This window comes from Mus musculus, chromosome 7 (assembly GCF_000001635.26).
Source record: "Mus musculus strain C57BL/6J chromosome 7, GRCm38.p6 C57BL/6J".
Taxonomy (NCBI): domain Eukaryota; kingdom Metazoa; phylum Chordata; class Mammalia; order Rodentia; family Muridae; genus Mus; species Mus musculus.
In genome coordinates this window covers 55962529-55981565 of record NC_000073.6, presented here as the reverse complement: position 1 = coordinate 55981565, position 19037 = coordinate 55962529, and the positions used below count along the sequence as shown (strand labels likewise).

Sequence of the window (19037 nt, the reverse complement as noted above, 5' to 3'; positions counted from 1 at the left end):
TATGAAATATGTACAAGAAGTACCCATATAATCTCTAGCTCTGATAATTTGTAACTAAATAACCAGATATTTCAGCTAGATGCCCAAGGAGGCATTCAGAAGTTGTGAAGAATATAGGATAATTTATGGTTGTGTGTACTCTTTGTACCACACCCAGACGCATTGTATGCATCCTGTAGGTCAGTGGTTCTCAACCTTCCTAATGCTGGCCCCTTTAATACAGTTCTTCGTATTGTAGTGACCCCAATCTTAAAATTATTTTCATTGCTACCTCATAACTGTAACTCTGTTACTGTTATGAATCATATTGTCAGTATCTGTGTTTTCTGATGGTCTAAGTGACTCCTGTGAAAGGGTCATTTGACCTTTCAAAGAGATTGAGACCCACAGGTTGAGAACCACTGAACAGGTTGAATTGGGCGTAAACCAGTTTAAGATTATCTACTTTAACTTACGCCCTGTTACACATTTGGTATCATCTCTCTGTGGAAGGTATCCCATAAACATTTGGTGAAATTCACTCAGAAGGAACAAAATCCATCTTGTGGCTGGATGCCGTGGTGCCTTCTTCCTACAGCCTCGGCTACTAAAATGGCTGAGTTGGAAGGATCCTTTGGACCTAGGTATTCCAAACCAGTCAGAATAGCAAAACAAGGGCCAGTCAGTAAGAAAAAATAAAGTCCACCATGAGACTAGCTTTGTTGTTTAAAAAAAAAACCATTTATTTATGTATTTTGTGTACATGAATACAGGGTAGCTGCCTTCAGACCCACCAGAAGAGGGAATCAGATTGAGCCCATTACAGATGGTTGTGAGCCACCATGTGGTTGCTGGGCGTTAAGCTCAGAACCTCTGGAAGTGCCACTGGCCAGTGCTCTTAACCTCTTAGCCATCTCTCCAACTGCCACTTTGTTTTGTTGTTGTTGTTGTTGTTGGATTTTGTTTGTCTGTTTGATCTCAGGTTTGTAAACCTGTTTTTGTTGTTGTTTTTAATGATACTAATGGAGTAGGTCATATAAATATTAGTAGTTATGACACTTTAGGGCAGCATTTCACAGCTCTGTTGGGAGCTATGAAGGGCTTCCTGTCGATGGAGGTGGTCACAGTTTCTTCAGCTACTCCAGGCTTGGTCCTGGGAGTCCTGGGGATGGATTTTTTTTTTTTCATTAGAGCATGTTTCCTTCCATTTGGAGGGGCATTGGGTAGTTGTAGCCTGGTTAGGGTTGTATCCAACCAGAGGCAGAATTATAATGAGGTCTTTAATGGTAAAGAACTCAAGGCAAAGATTCCTAGGCATGGACATTCCTGGGAAGGCAACAGTTCTTCTGGCCTAACATTACCCTTGTGGCTGCAGTAGCTTGGAGCTATACATTTTCTGTTTTACCACGCTTGGGATCAAACCCAGGGCCTTGAGTATGTTGGGCAAGTGCTCTACCACTAAGCTACATAACCGTCTCATCTTTTTTTGTGGAATGGACTTAGTGAGTGTTAATAAACTTAAGTTAGAGCTATTGAGTGGTTGGTTACCTGTCCTCCCTTAGGTCTCTCTCCCCCTGGTTGAAGGGGTGGCTGGAAAGGGATCGGGCCCTGGTTCAGCTCTGACCTCTTGATGGTGTTTGGGGGGATGGCCTCCCTGGTCACTGTGTGCCATCTGTCTTGCAGTGTTTGTGGGCTACCTGTGCATCGTGCTGCTCATGCTGCTGCTGTTGATCTTCTGGATCGCACCAGCCCACGGGCCCACCAACATCATGGTCTACATCAGCATCTGCTCCTTGCTGGGGAGTTTCACTGTGCCTTCCACCAAGGGCATTGGGCTGGCAGCCCAAGACATCTTGCACAACAATCCATCCAGTCAGAGAGCCCTCTGCCTGTGCCTGGTGCTCCTGGCTGTCCTGGGCTGCAGCATCATTGTCCAATTCAGGTACATCAACAAGGCCCTGGAGTGCTTCGACTCCTCTGTATTTGGGGCCATCTACTACGTTGTGTTTACCACGCTGGTCCTACTGGCTTCAGCCATCCTCTTCCGGGAGTGGAGCAATGTGGGCCTGGTGGACTTCTTGGGCATGGCCTGTGGATTTACAACTGTCTCCGTGGGAATTGTCCTCATACAAGTGTTCAAAGAATTCAACTTCAACCTTGGAGAGATGAACAAATCCAATATGAAAACAGACTAAGATGCAACCAAGGGGTGGGGGTTTGAGGAACAGGCATTGGAGGGGGTCTGTGGTTCTTACTACATGTCACGTAGAAGAGACTCTCGGTGAGCATTGCCTGTGAACTAATAATCCAGTGGACAATAGGCTTTGCACCAGGGTGAGGTCCAGACCTCTGCAGCACAGAGCTCCCGATGGTTGGTTGGGTGTAAACTCTCTCTGATGAGACAAATTCTGTTTTCATTTCCATTAACCTAGAAGCTTTCATTCATTGATTGTTTAAAACATTTTAACATGATTTACCAGAAGATAAGGATGAGTCTTTCTAGTTAGTCTGTGTAGGGGAGCAGATTCTTAGAGTACCTTGGAAAAGGAAGTGAAATCTGGCTCTCTACAGTAAACGTGAGTGACTTTGTGCTTGTGTTAAGCATGTCTAGCATTCAGGTATTTTACTCAAATAAGCGGTATGTGAATCGAGTTGTTTTTAGTCCTTTAACAACCAGGCTCTCCTACATGTACCCCCAAAGCCGAGGTAAGCAGAGAGAGAGGAGTTAATGACAATGACGCAGAGTTCCATCGACAGGGCGACTGTCCGATAGCTCACATCAGTTTTAGTGCCTTTATCATTTGAATTATTTTAACTTAATTTAACTATTATTGTGTACATTGTTAACTGTTCTAATTACAGATACGTAAAGTAGTTAGAAAAATACTATGGTCAGTGGAAGGTAGCAAAAATCTAAAGCTAGAGGACAATTTGAAAAGTGACCCAGATGTAGATTGTCATCCAGTTAAGGACAACTGAGTAAGTATGAAGAGATATTTAATTTGCACTTAACCTCTGTTACTTGGATTCATTATGAAAAACACCTGCTTTCTGTTTCAGGCAGTATTGTGTCCATTCAGAAGAAATAAAGTATTGAACTTGATGCTAAGGTTGTTACATTAGAGACTGTCTCTTTAGTACACACTGCAAGAGTTTAGTAAAAAGTGCCTCAGCCAGGCGGTGGTGGCACAGGCCTTTAATCCCAGCACTTGGGAGGCAGAGGCAGGCGGATTTCTGAGTTCGAGGCCAGCCTGGTCTACAGAGTGAGTTCCAGGACAGCCATGGCTACACAAAGAAACCCTGTCTCGAATAAAACAAAACAAAACAAAACAAAAAGTAAAAGCACCTCAATCCAGGAACACAGCTTAGGACTTTTTCTACAAAGTGTAATGTGTATTTTCTAAGGGAGTTTCTAGCAAAGATGAAAACAATGTAACCTTCTCATTTGAAATGATAGAACCTTCTATACTTTCTTACTGAGCCTCTTCCTAAACCTTCTGATTGTATGCAAGGCTCTGGGCTTCATAGCCAGCATCAAAGAGAAACAACAAAACAAAACAACCTTCTTAAATGGAAAATAGTTGTTAGTCATGCAGTATTTTAGATCAGAAATGATCGGTCCTTCTATTCCATAGTAACCTTCCTGTGCACTAAATTGGAGAAAGATACAAGGCAACACAATATAGCATCTTATTACGATGCTGTATATTCTACCTGCTTTGTTTTATCTGAATGGAATAGTCCAAGTTAAAAAGAATGGGGTTGAATAAATAAGTTAGGTGAAGGAGAACATGAATTTTAATAATACCCAATTAAACTCCCCACTAAGACAAAAATGTGCTTTTCCAGGTAGAAGGGGCATTTTTAAAGTAAAGATCCAAATTATAGCCGGATGTTGGTGGCATATGCTTTTAATCCCCAAAGGATTAAAATGTCTGAGTTTGAGACCAGCCTGGTTTACAGAGCAAGTTCCAGGACAGCCAGGACTATACAGAGAAATCCTGTCTCAGCCCATCCCCCAAAAGACCCAAATAATAGTTCTCTGAACTGTAGGGGAAAAAAAGAGTAAAATAGTAGTTTAGCATAAAGGAATCTGTTTTCTGGCCATTTGTCAGACTCAATAAAGTGAAAACATGAATAATGATCTTGTGTATCAGTCAGTAATTTGGGAAGAACAGCAACACAGTGATTTAAACAATTGAAAACCTTGCATAAATCAGTAGTTAGTAAACGTTCGAGCTCATTCTTCTTTGTGTCAGCTTTTGAAATTTTTTTTCTTTTTTGGTTTTTCGAGACAGGGTTTCTCTGTGTAACCCTGGCTGTCCTGTAACTCACTCTGTAGACTAGGCTGGCCTCAAACTCAGAAATCCGCCTGCCTCTGCCTCCCAAGTGCTGGGATTAAAGGCATGCACCACCACTGCCCAGCTCTTGAATTTTTTTTTTAATCACTAGTATCTTTAGTAATATAAAACTTAATTTATTGAACAGAACATAAGTGGAAAGTGTTATGCAGCAGGATCTGTATAATTTTAATACGAAAGTTTCTGAGGTAAGAATATAGCTATAATAGTACAGTGAATTAATTTATAATGTGGAAATTACCTTGTTCATTTTTGCTACGTCCCATGGAGTTAGTTTAAGTGCACCTGTTGATATATCTGAAGTTTCAGTCTACAATATACCATGAATATCCAAAGGCTATCATTTCACGTGTAAAGCGAGATTGTATAGTATGAGTAGTTCTCCTAAGGTTCTGGAACAGCCGGATCACCCAGGTGATCATCTGGTTAGCAGATTGCTCCAGTAGGCTTCATGCTTTTGTTCTGGAAGAGCAAGTTACCACAATTAACTTCCAAGTAACGATCATGAATGGGGCCTAATTTTCAAATTTAATGTAGTGCACATGGATGTATACTTACTATTATACAAATCCAGTTTTTCACAATTCACTTGGAAATGCAAAAGAAAATATAATTTCCCAAGTCAGAGCTCTGGGGTGGGGAGAATCTAGAATGCAAAAGAATCTCTCACTGGTCTCTCGAAAAGTGAGTTTATAAGAAACATTTTCATTATCATATAGTTTGGGGTTTTCTTTCTGATAAAACTTAAGAAAACATGCCTACTATGTACTTCACCCCCCCAATCTTTAAAATCATTAAAATAAAAAATTTTGGAACAACTTAGAGAATTACTCTTGGAAGACATTTAAGCCATCACTCTCCTCTTCCTTTTGGACAGTGCCCTTGCTTATACATATCTTTCCGTTTGAAAAGGCTTTTTCCTGTTGTAAGTACTGATCAAGTATAAAATCAGGTAGGGATAACTACTGGAGCCCAGCTCCATATGGAACATTTTTCTGGTCTGCACAAAGGCTGTGTGTGTTCTAGAGGAGGAAGACATAAACGCCTACACTGGAACCTTTGGAGAGGAACTGTCTCATTGTGATCACTGAGACTATCACTATAGTTGGTTCTATGAAAATATCAATAAAACATATTTCACTGCTCCCTCTGTCCAACTATAAGATTTCGTTTCTACCGTTTAAGCCATTTTTCTGCTTTTTAAAAATTTCCTAAATAATCATAGGAGTAATATATTGATCTTTCCCTCTCATTGAGTCTCACATCTGTTTTCCTCTCCCTTTTTGTGCTACCAGGAAATTCAGACGTGGGCATTATCCATGCTAGGCAAGAGTTTTTCCCTCGAGCTAGATCCCTAGCCTGCTCGTGAGTACTTAGCTAGAACCATGCTCAAACCTGCAGTCACCGATCCTCTTCCTTTGTTCCTAACGGTCCAGTTCGTGGTCGGTGCTCTGCTGAATGCTTAGAAGCTTGTCGCTAGGCTTCTGTCAGGTACTCACATGTCGTGACTTTTAGGTGTAGAAAAACAGACGGCCTGTTGAAACAAGTGTTAGTGAGCGTCAACTATTGCCCGCTGCATATTTTTTCTCTCTTCATCCCCTTAAAAGGGTCTTGTTGTGTGTCCCAGGGTGGCCTTGAACTGTGTTTCCTCAACCTCTCCAGGGCTGAGATTACAAGCATATGTCATTACACTGGGCCTCCTGCATATTCATAATTTTCATTAGCAGTGATACTTTTATTCCAGACTTGCCTAGCAGAGCAGTGCTCCTCTCTTGGATAGCTACTGCGTCTTGGTCAGTATTTTTGTGATCTTTAAAAGGCATCATGACGGTATGAATTAGATCTAAGGAAGTATTCTCAGTGTGACTGACACAAAGGAGCTTGTTAGTCTGTTAAGCAGGGCTGGAGAGAATCTTGGTGTTAAGCCTTCTCAGGGACCAAAACTGTACTATCAGCTCCTTAGCACAGAGTTTCTAAGGACATAGCCACATTTTCCCTATGTTTTACTTATAGTCACTGCTAGATTCTGTTAATTTGAGTTGGCAAAAGGCTACTTGGCTCACTAGTCACACCATCAGCCAGTTTACCACATAATTTTTTTTATATTTCTCACTTACACGTGATAGTTGTCACTGGTGAATTTTAAGAGTCTGTAATTTCGCTCATAGGTGATTTTTCGCATCTGGCAAGATCTGTATACTATATTATCCATGCAAGAAAATTAAGAGTTATAGAAATAGTAATGAGCATTCAGCCCAATACCACTACTCACTTTTTATCATACACATTTCTCATATGCAATTAAATGCAGCAAAAGAATATTTTTAAAAGTAACAACTGTTGTATCAAAAGATATCTATTACAAATTGATATATAGAAAAAAATGACCATGTAAATAAACATCTCTTTCAAATGTACCCAAAGTAATTTAAAAGTATAGTTATAGGCCCATGGAGACAGGAAGTATTTATTTTTTGTTTGTTTGTTTGTTTTTAAAATTTTATATTTATTTCATGTTATATGGGCTTTTTTTCTGCATGTATGTGTACCACCTGCATGCAGTATCTACCAAGGCCAGGAGAGGGCAGAAGATCCCTTGAAACTGGAGCATCTTCAGGTTGTGCTCCACCATGTGGGCCCTGGGAACTCAACCTGAGCCCTCTGCAAAGCACCCTGTGCTTTTAAGCACCGAGCCATCTTTCCAATTCCAATTCTTATTTTTTTCCCCTAATTTTCTCCTGATTTGTGGATATATGTGTGGATTTTTTTAACCTTTCTGTGCCTCGGTTTTTCTACCTCGAAAGTTGTAGGAAGGTCCTACAAAATTGATTCTAAACTGAGAGTACCTTCACTTACTCTCTGGAAAGGGCAGGTGGGAGCCCCATGCTCAGAACTGCTCGGGAAGCTTGCAAATGTTGGAGTCTGATCAACACCGTGCTATAGAGCATGTAGCCCTGAACACCAAGCAAGTGAGGAGAACCCTGGGTATAAAGTTTGCATGATTCCATAAGACTTTAATTTTTGTTTTAAGGGTTTACATATTTTGTTGGAGGAGGAAATAAAACATGGACTTCAAAAATAATGGGAAGACCAAATTATGATGAAATGATGAGTTCCTTTGTGGTCTGCTTGGGTTGTGTGCTGTATGTGGAGCCTATGTGTCCCATCAGTTCTGTGGCATTGAATTTCTCATGAGACAAGCTGAACTTCCAGCTTACCAGGGTACCTTAGTCCTGATGATACTCAGTTATCTGATGCCAGGCAGATGTCAGGAACTCCAGAAACACTAACGCCAAAGAGTCCCCTTGACACATCCCGAAGGCTTCTTTTGTCACAATGCCTTGCATTTCATCAGTAATTTTGCACTTTATGAAAGTTTAAAGGTGTGGCATTTCAGTTGTAATCCTGGTTTTGCTTTTTAAAAGGATAATTATTACTTCCTCATGAAATGAATATAATGAGAGCAACAAATTAAAAAGAATGCCAAATGATGGTTCTGTAAAAGCTTTTTCACATAAATGTAGTGGGGGAGATGTTTCCAGTTAGTACACACATATCTATCAGTGTCTAAGACTTGCTTATATTTTCCTTCATAGAAGTAGTCATAGCATGTTATAATTGCCTTATGTAGATAAAAAAGGCTCTTAAGTTTTACAATAATATTTATTATTCTGTATATGTTTTAAAATAAAGTAACATTTCTAGCTGAGTCTGTGTTGATTTTTCCCTATGCTTGGAATTCTTATGTATTCTGAGGTTCTAAATCATCCCAATGTATCGCATTTTTGTTGTTTTATTTATACACAAGCTGGGCATGGTGGTGCATGCCTTTAATTCCAGCACTCAGGAGACAGAGACAGGCAGATCTCTTGAGTTCAAGGCCAGCCTGGTCTCCACAGTGAGTTCCAGGACAGTCAGAGCTACATAAAAATAACTTGTCTCCAAAAAAATTATGTGTACTGTGGTGTGCCTAAGTATATTTATGTATGCCATATGCATTCAGTGCCCAGGGAGACTAGAAGGTGGCATTGGATCTCCTGGAACTGCAGCTTTAGGTGGGTATGAACTGTCCAGTGTGGGTGCTGAGATTCAAACCTTGGCTCCCTGCAAGAGCAGCAAGTGCTCTTAATCACTGAGTTATCATTCCAGCCCATAATACAGCAGATGTTTATTGTATAAGCTGACAACATGACTGCTCCATGATATGGTTAAGCAGAAGGTTTTCGTTGTAGATGTGAGAGAGACTAGCCAGAGGCATCAGGAAGAGTCGGGAGCAGAGAGAGAAAGAAAGTAGCAGGCTGACCATGGCCAGCAGGCTGGACCTGGGGAGGGGAAAGGTGAAGAAAAAGAGAGGAATAAGAGACAACCCAGAGAGAGGGACTAAAGAGAACACCTCACTGAAACAGCAGGGTTGGAGGGGGAAATGAGCAGCTGGGGGAGGGGAGCTCCTGAGCTGGAGAAGGTTTATGGTAGGAGAGGCGGTGAGAGAAGAGCTGGATACTTGGGATACTGAGAGAGCATGGCGGACAGCATGCTCTCTGGTACTAATAAACATCACAGGTTCCCATATGTCCCTTCTGCCAGAGGTAAGGGAAATGGCTCTTTCCTAGAGGGGAACCAGCTTCACGAGTTCCTGAGGAATGCTGGCTTTTGTCTTGCCACCTGAATTTGGAGAAAAGGACTTTTCTTTGGACGTTACATGTATTAGTTTACTTGTGTATCTGGCTTAGGGGATGTATTCTTTACTTTCATGTTACTGTGATAAAATAGATTTGCCTTGAGGACCAGTAAGTTTCATTTATCTCAGAGAGATAAGACAGCCCGTGTGGGGATAGGACAGCAGGTAAGTAGCGGGAGGGAGCTGGCTGATCACATTTTAAAATCTGTATGCAGGAAGCAGGGAGAACATGCAGGAAGTAAGGCAAGGCTATAAACGCTCAAAACCTGCCCCCTTCTTCGGCAAGGTTCTATCTGCTAAGAGTTCTATGCCTTCCCCGAACAGTACCCCCGTCTGTGGAACAAATGCTCGACTACATGAGCTTGCAGGGGACACTTCTTACTCACCTCCACAGCTGGCCTCTGGACCACATAAGTTCATGGCCATCTCATGATGCAAAACTATGTAGTCCAACTTCAAAAGTCCCCATAGTCTTTTAAGAGTTTAACACTTCAAAAGTCCAAAGTCTCTTCTGAAACTCAAGGCAACCTCTTACCTGTGACTCGAGTAAAATAAAAAAATAAAAAAACAAAAAACAAAAAAGCAAATTACATAGTTTAAATATAAAAAGGCACAAAATATGCATTCCCATTGCAAAAGGAAGGAATGGGAACATAGTGAGGAGAGATTGGGTCAAAGCTAGTCTGAAACCCCGCAGGACAAACATCAAATCTTGTAGCTCCATGTCAAGTATCTGTGTCTTCAGTTCCCAAGAGCTTAAATGCTCTGCCGCTCCAGCTTTGCCCTCCAAAACACAAATGTTTCTCTTGGGCTGCTTGTATCCTTGTATGTAGCCCTGCTTGGCAGATGTCTAAGAGCCCTGGCAGCCCCAGCATCTTGGTACTTCCATCTTAACATAGGCCTAACACCATCTGGACTTCATTCAGTGCCCTCTCAAGGACTCCAACCTAATCACACATGGCTTGACCTTAGTGATTCAGTCTGTAGAGAAAGAATGTAAAATCCTCTCCTTTTTTCTTTCTTTCTTTTCTTTTTCTTTTTCTTTTTTTAAGATTTACTTATTATATGTAAGTATACTGTAGCTGTCTTCAGGCGCACCAGAAGATGGCATCAGATCTCATTACGGATGGTTGTGAGCCACCATATGGTTGCTGGGATTTGAACTCAGGACCTTCAGAAGAGCAGTCAGTGCTCTTACCAACTGAGCCATCTCACCAGCCCCTTTCTTTCTTTCTTTCTTTCTTTCTTTCTTTCTTTCTTTCTTTCTTTCTTTCTTTCTTTTCCTTCCTTCCTTCCTTCCTTCCTTCCTTCCTTCCTTCCTTCCTTCCTTTCTTTCTTTCTTTCTTTCTTTCTTTCTTTCTTTCTTTCTTTCTTTCTTTCTTTCTTTCTTTCTTTCTTTCTTTCACCTTTCATGTCTCCAAAACCAGTTCCATATGGACAACACTGCTAGATTTGGTTACTATTGAACCTTTGAGTTAAGAGGAGAAAAGATGAAGTCCTCAATTTCCAATAAAGCTGCATTTGGGTATGCACCTGAGACTAGCCAGCCAGCTGACTTACAGTAAATTCAGTTTTAAGAGAGCAGCCCCCGCTGACGGCTTAAATTCCCTTTTATAGGAGAGATAACGTGTTCACAAGGGCTAGAGAGTTGGCTGTTATACAGCCCAAGGAAGAGGAGAGGCTGTAGAGCTGGCTTAGTGGTTAAGAACACTGGCTGCTCTTCTAGAGGATCCAGATTCAATCCCCATTCCCCACATGGCAAACTCAGAACTGAAAATCCAGCTCCAAGTGATTTGGCACCTTCATACAGTCATACATGCAGGCATACATACACCAGTGCATATCAAATAAAAATAAATCATTAAAAAATACAATAAAAAAGAAGGAACAAGGGTAAGGCTGTGCATTGTGTGCTGGAGTTGCAAAGCAGTTAGAGCAGATCTAAGAAACAGGAACTTTTGTTGTTGTTGTTGGTTTTTTTTGTTTTTCGAGACAGGGTTTCTCTGTGTAGTCTTGGCTGTCCTGGAACTCACTTTGTAAACCAGGCTGGCCTCGAACTCAGAAATCCACCTGTCTCTGCCTCCCAAGTGCTGGGATTAAAGGCGTGCGCCACCACCGCCCGGCCAGGAACTTATTTTTAAATACAAATAGAAACCTTAAATTGCAAGCACTTAACACATGCACAAACAGAAACTTATTCTTTACAAACAGAAACCTTCGCCTGCACAGGACAAGCGGAAACAACCCCCCCCCCCAGTCCTTCTCTTCTGCTTCTCTCTCTCTCTCTCTCTCTCTCTCTCTCTCTCTCTCTCTCTCTCTCTCTCTCTCTCTCTCTCTCTCTCCTAGAGACAGGGACTCTCCATGTAGTCCTGGCTGTTCTGGAACTAGCTCTGTAGCTAGGCTGGTCCTTGAATTCACAGAGATTTGCCTGCCTCTGCCTCCCAAGTGCTGGGATTAAAGTTGTGCCCTACCACCCGGCACGGTGGGGGGAGGGCGATGGTTTGGAGACAGGGTTTCTCTGTGTAGCCCTGGCTGTCCTGGAACTCACTTTGTAGACAAGACTGGCCTCAGAGATCTTCCTGCCTCTGCACCAAACGTGCTGGGATTAAAGGTGTGTCACCGTCATGTCCGGCTCGGAACTTTCTAAATTACAGATAGAAATCCTTACTTACAAGGACTTAACATAGGACAAACAGAAACTTATTCTTTACAAACAGGAACTTATTCTTAGCTTTTGAAGGATATTTTTTTTTTCCTGTTTTGGTTTCCCATTAGCCTGCAAGGTATATTGTTCCTGGTTTTGTTTGTTTGTTTTGGTTTTTGAGAGACAGGGTTTCTCTGTGTAGCCCTGACTGTCCTGGAACTCACTCTGTAGACCAGGCTGGTACTGTTCCTGTTTTGACCACAAGTTACCAGTTTAGGAAAGAACCCTCCCCACCCGTGTTCTACAGTAGCAGAAGTTTCTGTATGCTGCTGCTTTTTAGAGGAAACCCATTAAGCCTTCTTCCATAATTTGAAAGCTTAGCTGGGTGGGGTCTTGCCCTGAGGTAACCCTTCTCATTCTAACACTGAGCCACAGGCTTCTCTCTAATGGCACCCACCACCTTCTTTAATTAACTATTACCTTTTCAGCACAGGGCTTGGCTGTAGCTTTAAGCTTGGTTGCTCTTTTCCTCTCCAAGCCACACGTTTTTCAGTTCATTCTACTCAGCTAGTTGCTAGGACTGCAATTGAAGTGTCCCCACAAGGCAAAGCTTTATTCTAGAGTAAGAGTCGGATGGGAAGAGGAAACATGCTAGGGCGGGAAGGGCACTTGGGTTTTATTCTATATTCTAAAGTGGGGTGGTGACTATCTTTTCCCCCATCTGGTGGGCCACCCCCATTCTCTTGAGATTGGTTAGTTCAAAAAGAGTTTGCACAGAAGAAATGAAGGAAAAGGAGATGAGCCGGAGGCTTTTGCACAACTGGTTAATCCCAGGGGATTAAAACAATTGATTAAACGTCTTTCAAAGCAAGAGAGGTACAAACAAAGGTTTGAATCTTCTTAAATATACATTCCACAGTTTTTGCTAGGAAAGACTTTTCTTTATAAGAAAAATTAGCAAAAACCATAATCCCATACTCAATTTTATATTGTCTTGAAATGAAAATAGTCAATTTCTTAATTTAGCCTCATCATGAAAATACTCAGGAAATAGGCAGAATAGGCAATCAGATTCCTTATAAACACATCGCAAAAGTGGCCTTCAGCCTAGTTGCTACAGTCCTTGTTCCCCTCAGACACCTGGAGAGCTCTCCCTCCACTTCCTGCTTTACTCTTAGAATTGCTGTAGCGAACAGTTGAGGAATGTGGCTGAACTCCATTAAGGAAGTGGCTGAACTTGTAAGTTCTGCTTATGTGAACCTTTAACCTGTCTTCTAGTCCACGGCTCCAGTGTCTTCCACACTCCCCTCAAAATTAACACTGGCTCTTCACCGCAACAACCCTGCCTTTCTCACCCACACTTCTGTATTACTCTTCTGTCGCGATGTAAAATACCATGACCAAAAGCCGTTTAAAGGAGAAAGAGTATGTTGGCTTTCGGTTTCAGAAGGGTGGAGACTCCATCGCGGTGGGGAGGACAGGGCGTGGCAGGAGGAAAGATGCTGGCTGATGACATCGTATGTATGCCCTGAGAGCAGAATGGAAGCAGGGAGTCCTGCTACTGCCGCCAGTCGTGCATTTTCAGCAGCTCCTCCTTCTGAAGCTTCCAACCCCACGCTGCCACCAACTCCAGTCAACGTTCAAATCTACGAGTTGGTAGAGGACGTTTCTCATTCAGACCACAGCAGGAGGCGTATTTATTATATGTGAAGGAATTCATCCTGTGAGTTCCTCTCCTAGTTCACAGAACGCCTTATTGTTCTATTTTTTTCATATTTTGAGTTGCATATTTTATATTTTAAGCTCAGAAAAATTACAAGTACCATAGCACACTTTTAGTACTCTAAGCATCACCAGGAATCTTGCCATTAAAATCTTTCTTACGGTCCTATATGATTTTTGCTCTTTTGTTGTTGTCGCTGCAGATATGAGCAATCCTTTTACACATACAGCATTTTTTTTTAAAACTAGTGTTCTTCCCCTCCAACCTGTTATTTTAATTAATGAGAAAAAGAAACATCTATTCCTCTCATATAAGGAGGGCGCAGACAGACCAAGGAAAGATTCCAACAAGTTTGGTAAAATAAAAATGGATTAGGCTACTTATATGACTATGGATAACATGGAACATTTCTGTCACCAGCAATTACAGTGTCATGCACATGAAGTTATTTTATATGGCTGTAAGTTTACAGCTGAATAAATACAAACCTGTGTTCAGAGCACTAAAAGCAGTAGTGATGACTACTCACTACGGTAACTTAAAACATAAACAAAACCAGACTTTGTCCTAATCAGCAATTCTGTTGGTCTTGGAAAACACCGTCCAACTTTGGAGAGAATGGCTTGTGTTGGTGCAGGGTGGCACACAGAACAGCTTTAAGATGGAGTTACTCTGGCCAGGATTTGGAAAAGTCCCTCTGTAGGACACAAGGCCTTGCACAAGTCAGAGCAGCATTCTACCATGGAGCTACACACTCAGCCTACTGTTTTTGAACCTTGGATGCTAGTTTCAGGAAGGGCTTTTTAGTTGGAAAAGTGGAGAGAAGAGTCAAGAAACAGTTTGAAACTGGTGCATTCCAGGGATTGAAAGGGTCTATGGGGTCTATTCATTCCTTTTTGTCTCAACTCAGAAACTAGGTCATAGGTCATCTGCTCCAGGAACAGACCATGAAACTCGGCCATAGGTCATCTGCTCCAGCAGCAGACCCCAAAGTCCAGGAACAAGATAATAAAATCCCCCACAGGGGGAACAGCCTGAAGCTAGCCTCGTGAATGGGAGATCTTATCTCAGGATAGGCCATCTGTGCTGGGCAGCCCATCCTGTGATTAATCATTCATAATTCAGGAAAGCAGTCCATCTGCGGCACTCTGGCACCCACTAATGGGGTTTTAGATTATCTAACCCTATCATAGTAGCCAACCAAAATTGTACTAAAGTCTGGGCTTTGGCCCCTACCAATCACATTAGACATTACCTAGTCCTTCTGGAAAATTCTCCCAGTTCCCTATAAAAGAGGCCTGAGTATCTATGTCTGGGTTGTCATTTTAACGCGTTGGTGACCCCCGAATGCTGGTTGTTTCTGCAGAATAAATGGTCTTTGATCTTGTATACTATATGAGTCCCCGGGGTCTTCCTTCGGCGATTCCTGAGCCCTAACACTGTAATCACAGCGCTCAGAAGGTGCAAACAGAAGGATCAGTTCTGAGTTACTTTCAGCTACACAATGAGTTCCAGGCCAGCCTAGGGTAGAGAGTCTGTCTCAGTCATAAACAAAACAAAACCAAACCCAAAAAGCCAAAAACTTTGTTAGTATTTCCAAGAGAGGGGTTTTCAGTCAAGGACATGAAAAGGGGTTCAGAGTGGAACTGGGCTGTGTTAATGGGCGGCAAGGCAACTAAGTAGCAAAATACAAACAATCTAAGTAAAATAAATGAAACAGTGAACCAGATGGAGAGAAATGGTCCAACTCATTTGCCTGTATATAAGCCGGGTGTGGTGGCGCACACCTTTAATCCCAGCACTTGGGAGGCAGAGGCAGGTGGATTTGTGAGTTCTAGGACATCCAGGACTACACAACCAAAAAAAAATTTTTTTTTGCCTGTATATAAAATTGTTCCTTTTTATAGTTCCTTAAGATATCTGGGGCTTTTGCTATCTTCTCTTCCTCCAAATTTGATATAGTTTGACCGTTTTCAACTACCACAGATTTGGGGGTTTATAACAACACAGGTTGGTTTCTAGGCTCTGGAACCGAAAGTTCAATTCAGGTTTTATTCTGGTTATGGAAACATTACATCCTTTCAAAGGCCCCTCTTATATATCAGAGTGTGCCTGTTTAGAGTCTGTCTGTTCTTCCTGCCTCTTTCTAAATTTTTTTTAAAGCTTTATTTAATGTGTTTGAGTGCTCTCTCTGCATGTACACCCATGTGTCAGAAGAGGGCATCAGATCATATTACAGATGGTTATGAGCCACCATATAGTAGCTGGGAATTGAACTCAGGACCTTTGGAAGAGCAGCCAGTGCTCTTAACCACTGAGCCATCTCTTCAGCCCTTGCTGCTTTCCTTTATCTGTGACCATTCTCTGAAGAAAAATATGATTTTTTTCTTCAGTTCTGTGCTTTTGTGATAATATAACACACAAAAAAACCTATTTATTAGCCGCACTTTAAAAAATACTGTTTTAAGTCCAGACGTTGTGGTGCAGGCTTTTAATCCTATCACTCAGGAGGCAGAGGCAGGTGGATCTCAGTGAGTTCAAGGCCAGCCTGGTCTACAGAGCAAGTTCCAAGACAGCCAGAGCTACATAGAGGAACCCTGTCTTGAAAAACAAAACAAAAAAATACTATCTGCCGGGTACAGTAGTGCATGCCTTTAATCCCAGAGTTGGGGAGGCAGAGGTGAGTAGATCTCTGTGAGTTCAAAGCCTGGTGAGTTCTAGGATAGGTATAGCTACCTAGTGAGAATTGGTCTCAGAAAACAAAAGCAAACAAAAAACTACTATGCATCTTGACTGGTTTTGTAGAAGTGACAAACAGGATTTAATTGCTTTATTGAGGTATAATTGGCACATAAGAGGTTGTAATCATCTAGTGTGTTTTCTTGGTTAGGATTCCATTGCTGTGAAGACGCACCATGAATAAGGCAGCTCTTATAAAAGACAGCATTTAATTGGGGCAGACATGGTGCTAGAGAAGGAGCTAAGAGTACATCTTGATTCAAAGGCACTGAGAAGGGTACTCTCTGTGCACTGGGTGGAGCTTGCATATCTGACCTCAAATACCACCACCACAGTGACACCTACTCCAACAAGGCCACACCTCCTAATAATAGGCCAAGCATATTCAAACCACCACAAGCATATCATGCAGTGTATGTGATGAAAGTCACATCAGGAACAAAACTGAAAACAGTCGTTATGCCAGTTTCCTTTGGGTCCTTGAAACCTGCTTTTCTTGCCCCTCCGTGCCCACACCATCACTTTTTGTCACTATGTGCTACTTCCTAGTCCCTAGATTTTCTTTTCCAAGATTTATTATTATTTATGTGCATTGATGTGTTTGCCTGCATGTTTGTCTGTGCAAGGGTGCCAGATCCTCTGGAACTAGAGTTACACTGGTGAGCTGCCATGTGGGTGCTGGGAATCGAACCCTGGTCTTATGGAAGAGCAGCCAGTGTTCTTACCAGCTGAGCCCTCTCTCCAGCTCCCATTTCCTTTTAATTCTCTTAGCCAGATATTTTATGTACAAGGAGAGGCTGGCTTTCACTTCTCAGAGACTCAGTCATTTTATAGCATCTATCAGTAGTTCACTTCGTTTTATTACTGGCTAGTTTCCCACTCACATTAGGCTATTTGCGATGTGTACAGGTGTGCTTGTTGTCATTGCAAATATAACCGCTGTAGCTATAGAATATTTATTTACAATTTCTCTCATGCTTATATGAATGTTTTCATTTCTTTTTGATAGATAACTTAAACAGTTGGGTCATATGGTTGTAGTATGTTTAGCTTTTTTTTTTTTTTTGAGACACCATCTGTCTATATAGCCCTATCTGTCCTGGAACTTCCTGTGTAGACCAGACTGGGTTGAACTCTGCCTTCTAAGTGCTGGAATTAAAGGTATCTGCTACCATGTTTAACTATATTCAACTTTTGTAGAAGCTGTCAGTCCATTTCCCAAGGTTGTGCTAGTTTAAATTCCATCAGGAACATATGAGAATTACAATATTATTTAACTTTTCTTTTGTTTTGTTTTCCTTTGGAAACAATGTCTCACGCTGTAACCAAGCTTCCCTGAAAATGTGTATGTAGCTCAGGCTAGTCTTCAATTTGTGGCAATCCTGCTGTTTCTGTCTCCTAAGGGCCTACAAAAATTAGATTTTAAAACTTTAAAGGTACCCATGATCACTGCTTGAACAGTCACACAATATTAGATATGGAACATTATGACTTAGAAAAATGATTTGCGCATTTAAGGAGCCCGCAGCATACTAAATAGGCACTCACACACACACACACACATACACACACACACACACCACACTCACTCCACTGTGTGATGTGAGTACTGGCTTGGAGGACCAGATAATGAGTGTGACAGTAGCTAAAGGATTGTAATGATGAAAGCAGATGGATGAGAAGGATCTGTACCTTGGATGTTTAGGACAATGGGGAGGAGGGAGTGAGAAGGAGGAAGGGAAGGGAGAGGGAGGTGCCACAAGATAATTCTCTACCACGGTTAAATTACAATGCTGATCCCACATACGGCACACACCTGTTCAAATGAACCAACCAGTGCCTTTATGATAATCAACAGGTCTTTGGAGATGTCTGTTGCCATCTTTATCAGTTAAGTTATTGCTGCCTATCAATTTAAACCAAAATGAGGTGGCAATCACTTATTCTTTCTTTTAGGCCGATGGGTCAGTGGGGCAGTTTTGCTGATGTGAACCAACCTGACCCTTGCCAGCAATTCTGAGTTAGCCAGGAAGGAAGTCAGTATGGTGGCTTTGTTCCTGGTCTACATTGTACTACATTTGTTCTCCATTATTCCCTCCTGCCCACCAGTCCGGGCTTCTTATCAAGTTTCATTGCATTTTTCTTTGCTCAATACCATTCCCCCAGCCAATGCAGATTCAGGGAGAGTGGAGATGCAGGTACTGTAAAATTTGTGGACACATGGAAAGGTGGAAAAATTGGAGTCATTCTGTATTTACCTGATCATCAAAGTCCCACTTGCATGTCATCTAGAAATTAGCCTACCCTAAAAATTGAGCAAAATAAGTCCTCAAGAGCCAGTTCTAAGACACTTGGGTATCTGGTTGTCAAGTTCACAGCAGAGTAGCTTTTAAATTAGCTACTTAGCCACTCCCTCAATGTTTTAGACCATCACGTCCAAAGCATTAGCATAGGAGATAGGAAAACTACAGTGCTGTTTTTAATGTTTCAATAAATGTATAATTCATTTTACAAGGATCTCCCTCCCAAACACACCCAAACAAATGTTCTTGGAGTAACATATCCTGTAAACAAGGATTTTCAGCAGCCTTCAATGGTCTTTTCAAAGCAAAAGCAGCCGAGAAAAAGCTATTACTTTGTTTCCTGTGCATCTCGTGGAAAAGATCTCTTGTCCAAATCACAAGGTCCTCCTCCACAAGCTTTACTGTCTCTTCCCTGGAAACCTGCCTCCTTGTCCCGCCCACTTCCGCCCTTTGCGGTCAAACCCACCTCCTCCATCCCAAAGGTCCCACGTGAAGACTCCCAGGAAATCGGATTTTAAATAACAGGGCTGGATTTTTGATGAGTAGGTGAGCAAAGATGACCTTAGAAGGTACGGCTCCTCCGGCTCGCTGTCAGGGCGGGGCGAAGAGC

General features: G+C 41.9%; 1 protein-coding gene and 1 long non-coding RNA gene across 2 annotated transcripts in view; one reads left to right on the top strand and one right to left on the bottom strand.

The window, feature by feature from the left end:
• Nipa1 (non imprinted in Prader-Willi/Angelman syndrome 1 homolog (human)) overlaps positions 1-3082 on the top strand; it is a 41117-nt gene extending 38035 nt beyond the window's left edge. The window contains exon 5 of the mRNA NM_153578.3: positions 1663-3082. Within this exon, the coding sequence (NP_705806.1) occupies positions 1663-2174 (512 nt within the window). The 3' untranslated portion in view covers positions 2175-3082. The remainder of the gene's footprint in view (positions 1-1662) is intronic.
• A230056P14Rik (RIKEN cDNA A230056P14 gene) lies at positions 1470-19035 on the bottom strand. The gene is made up of 6 exons (NR_015495.2): positions 18894-19035; positions 9405-9553; positions 5736-5874; positions 4899-4986; positions 4582-4802; positions 1470-2135 (listed from the first exon to the last, which is right to left on the bottom strand). It is a non-coding gene; the product is annotated as an RIKEN cDNA A230056P14 gene (long non-coding RNA).
• Between the last annotated feature and the right edge of the window lie 2 nt (positions 19036-19037).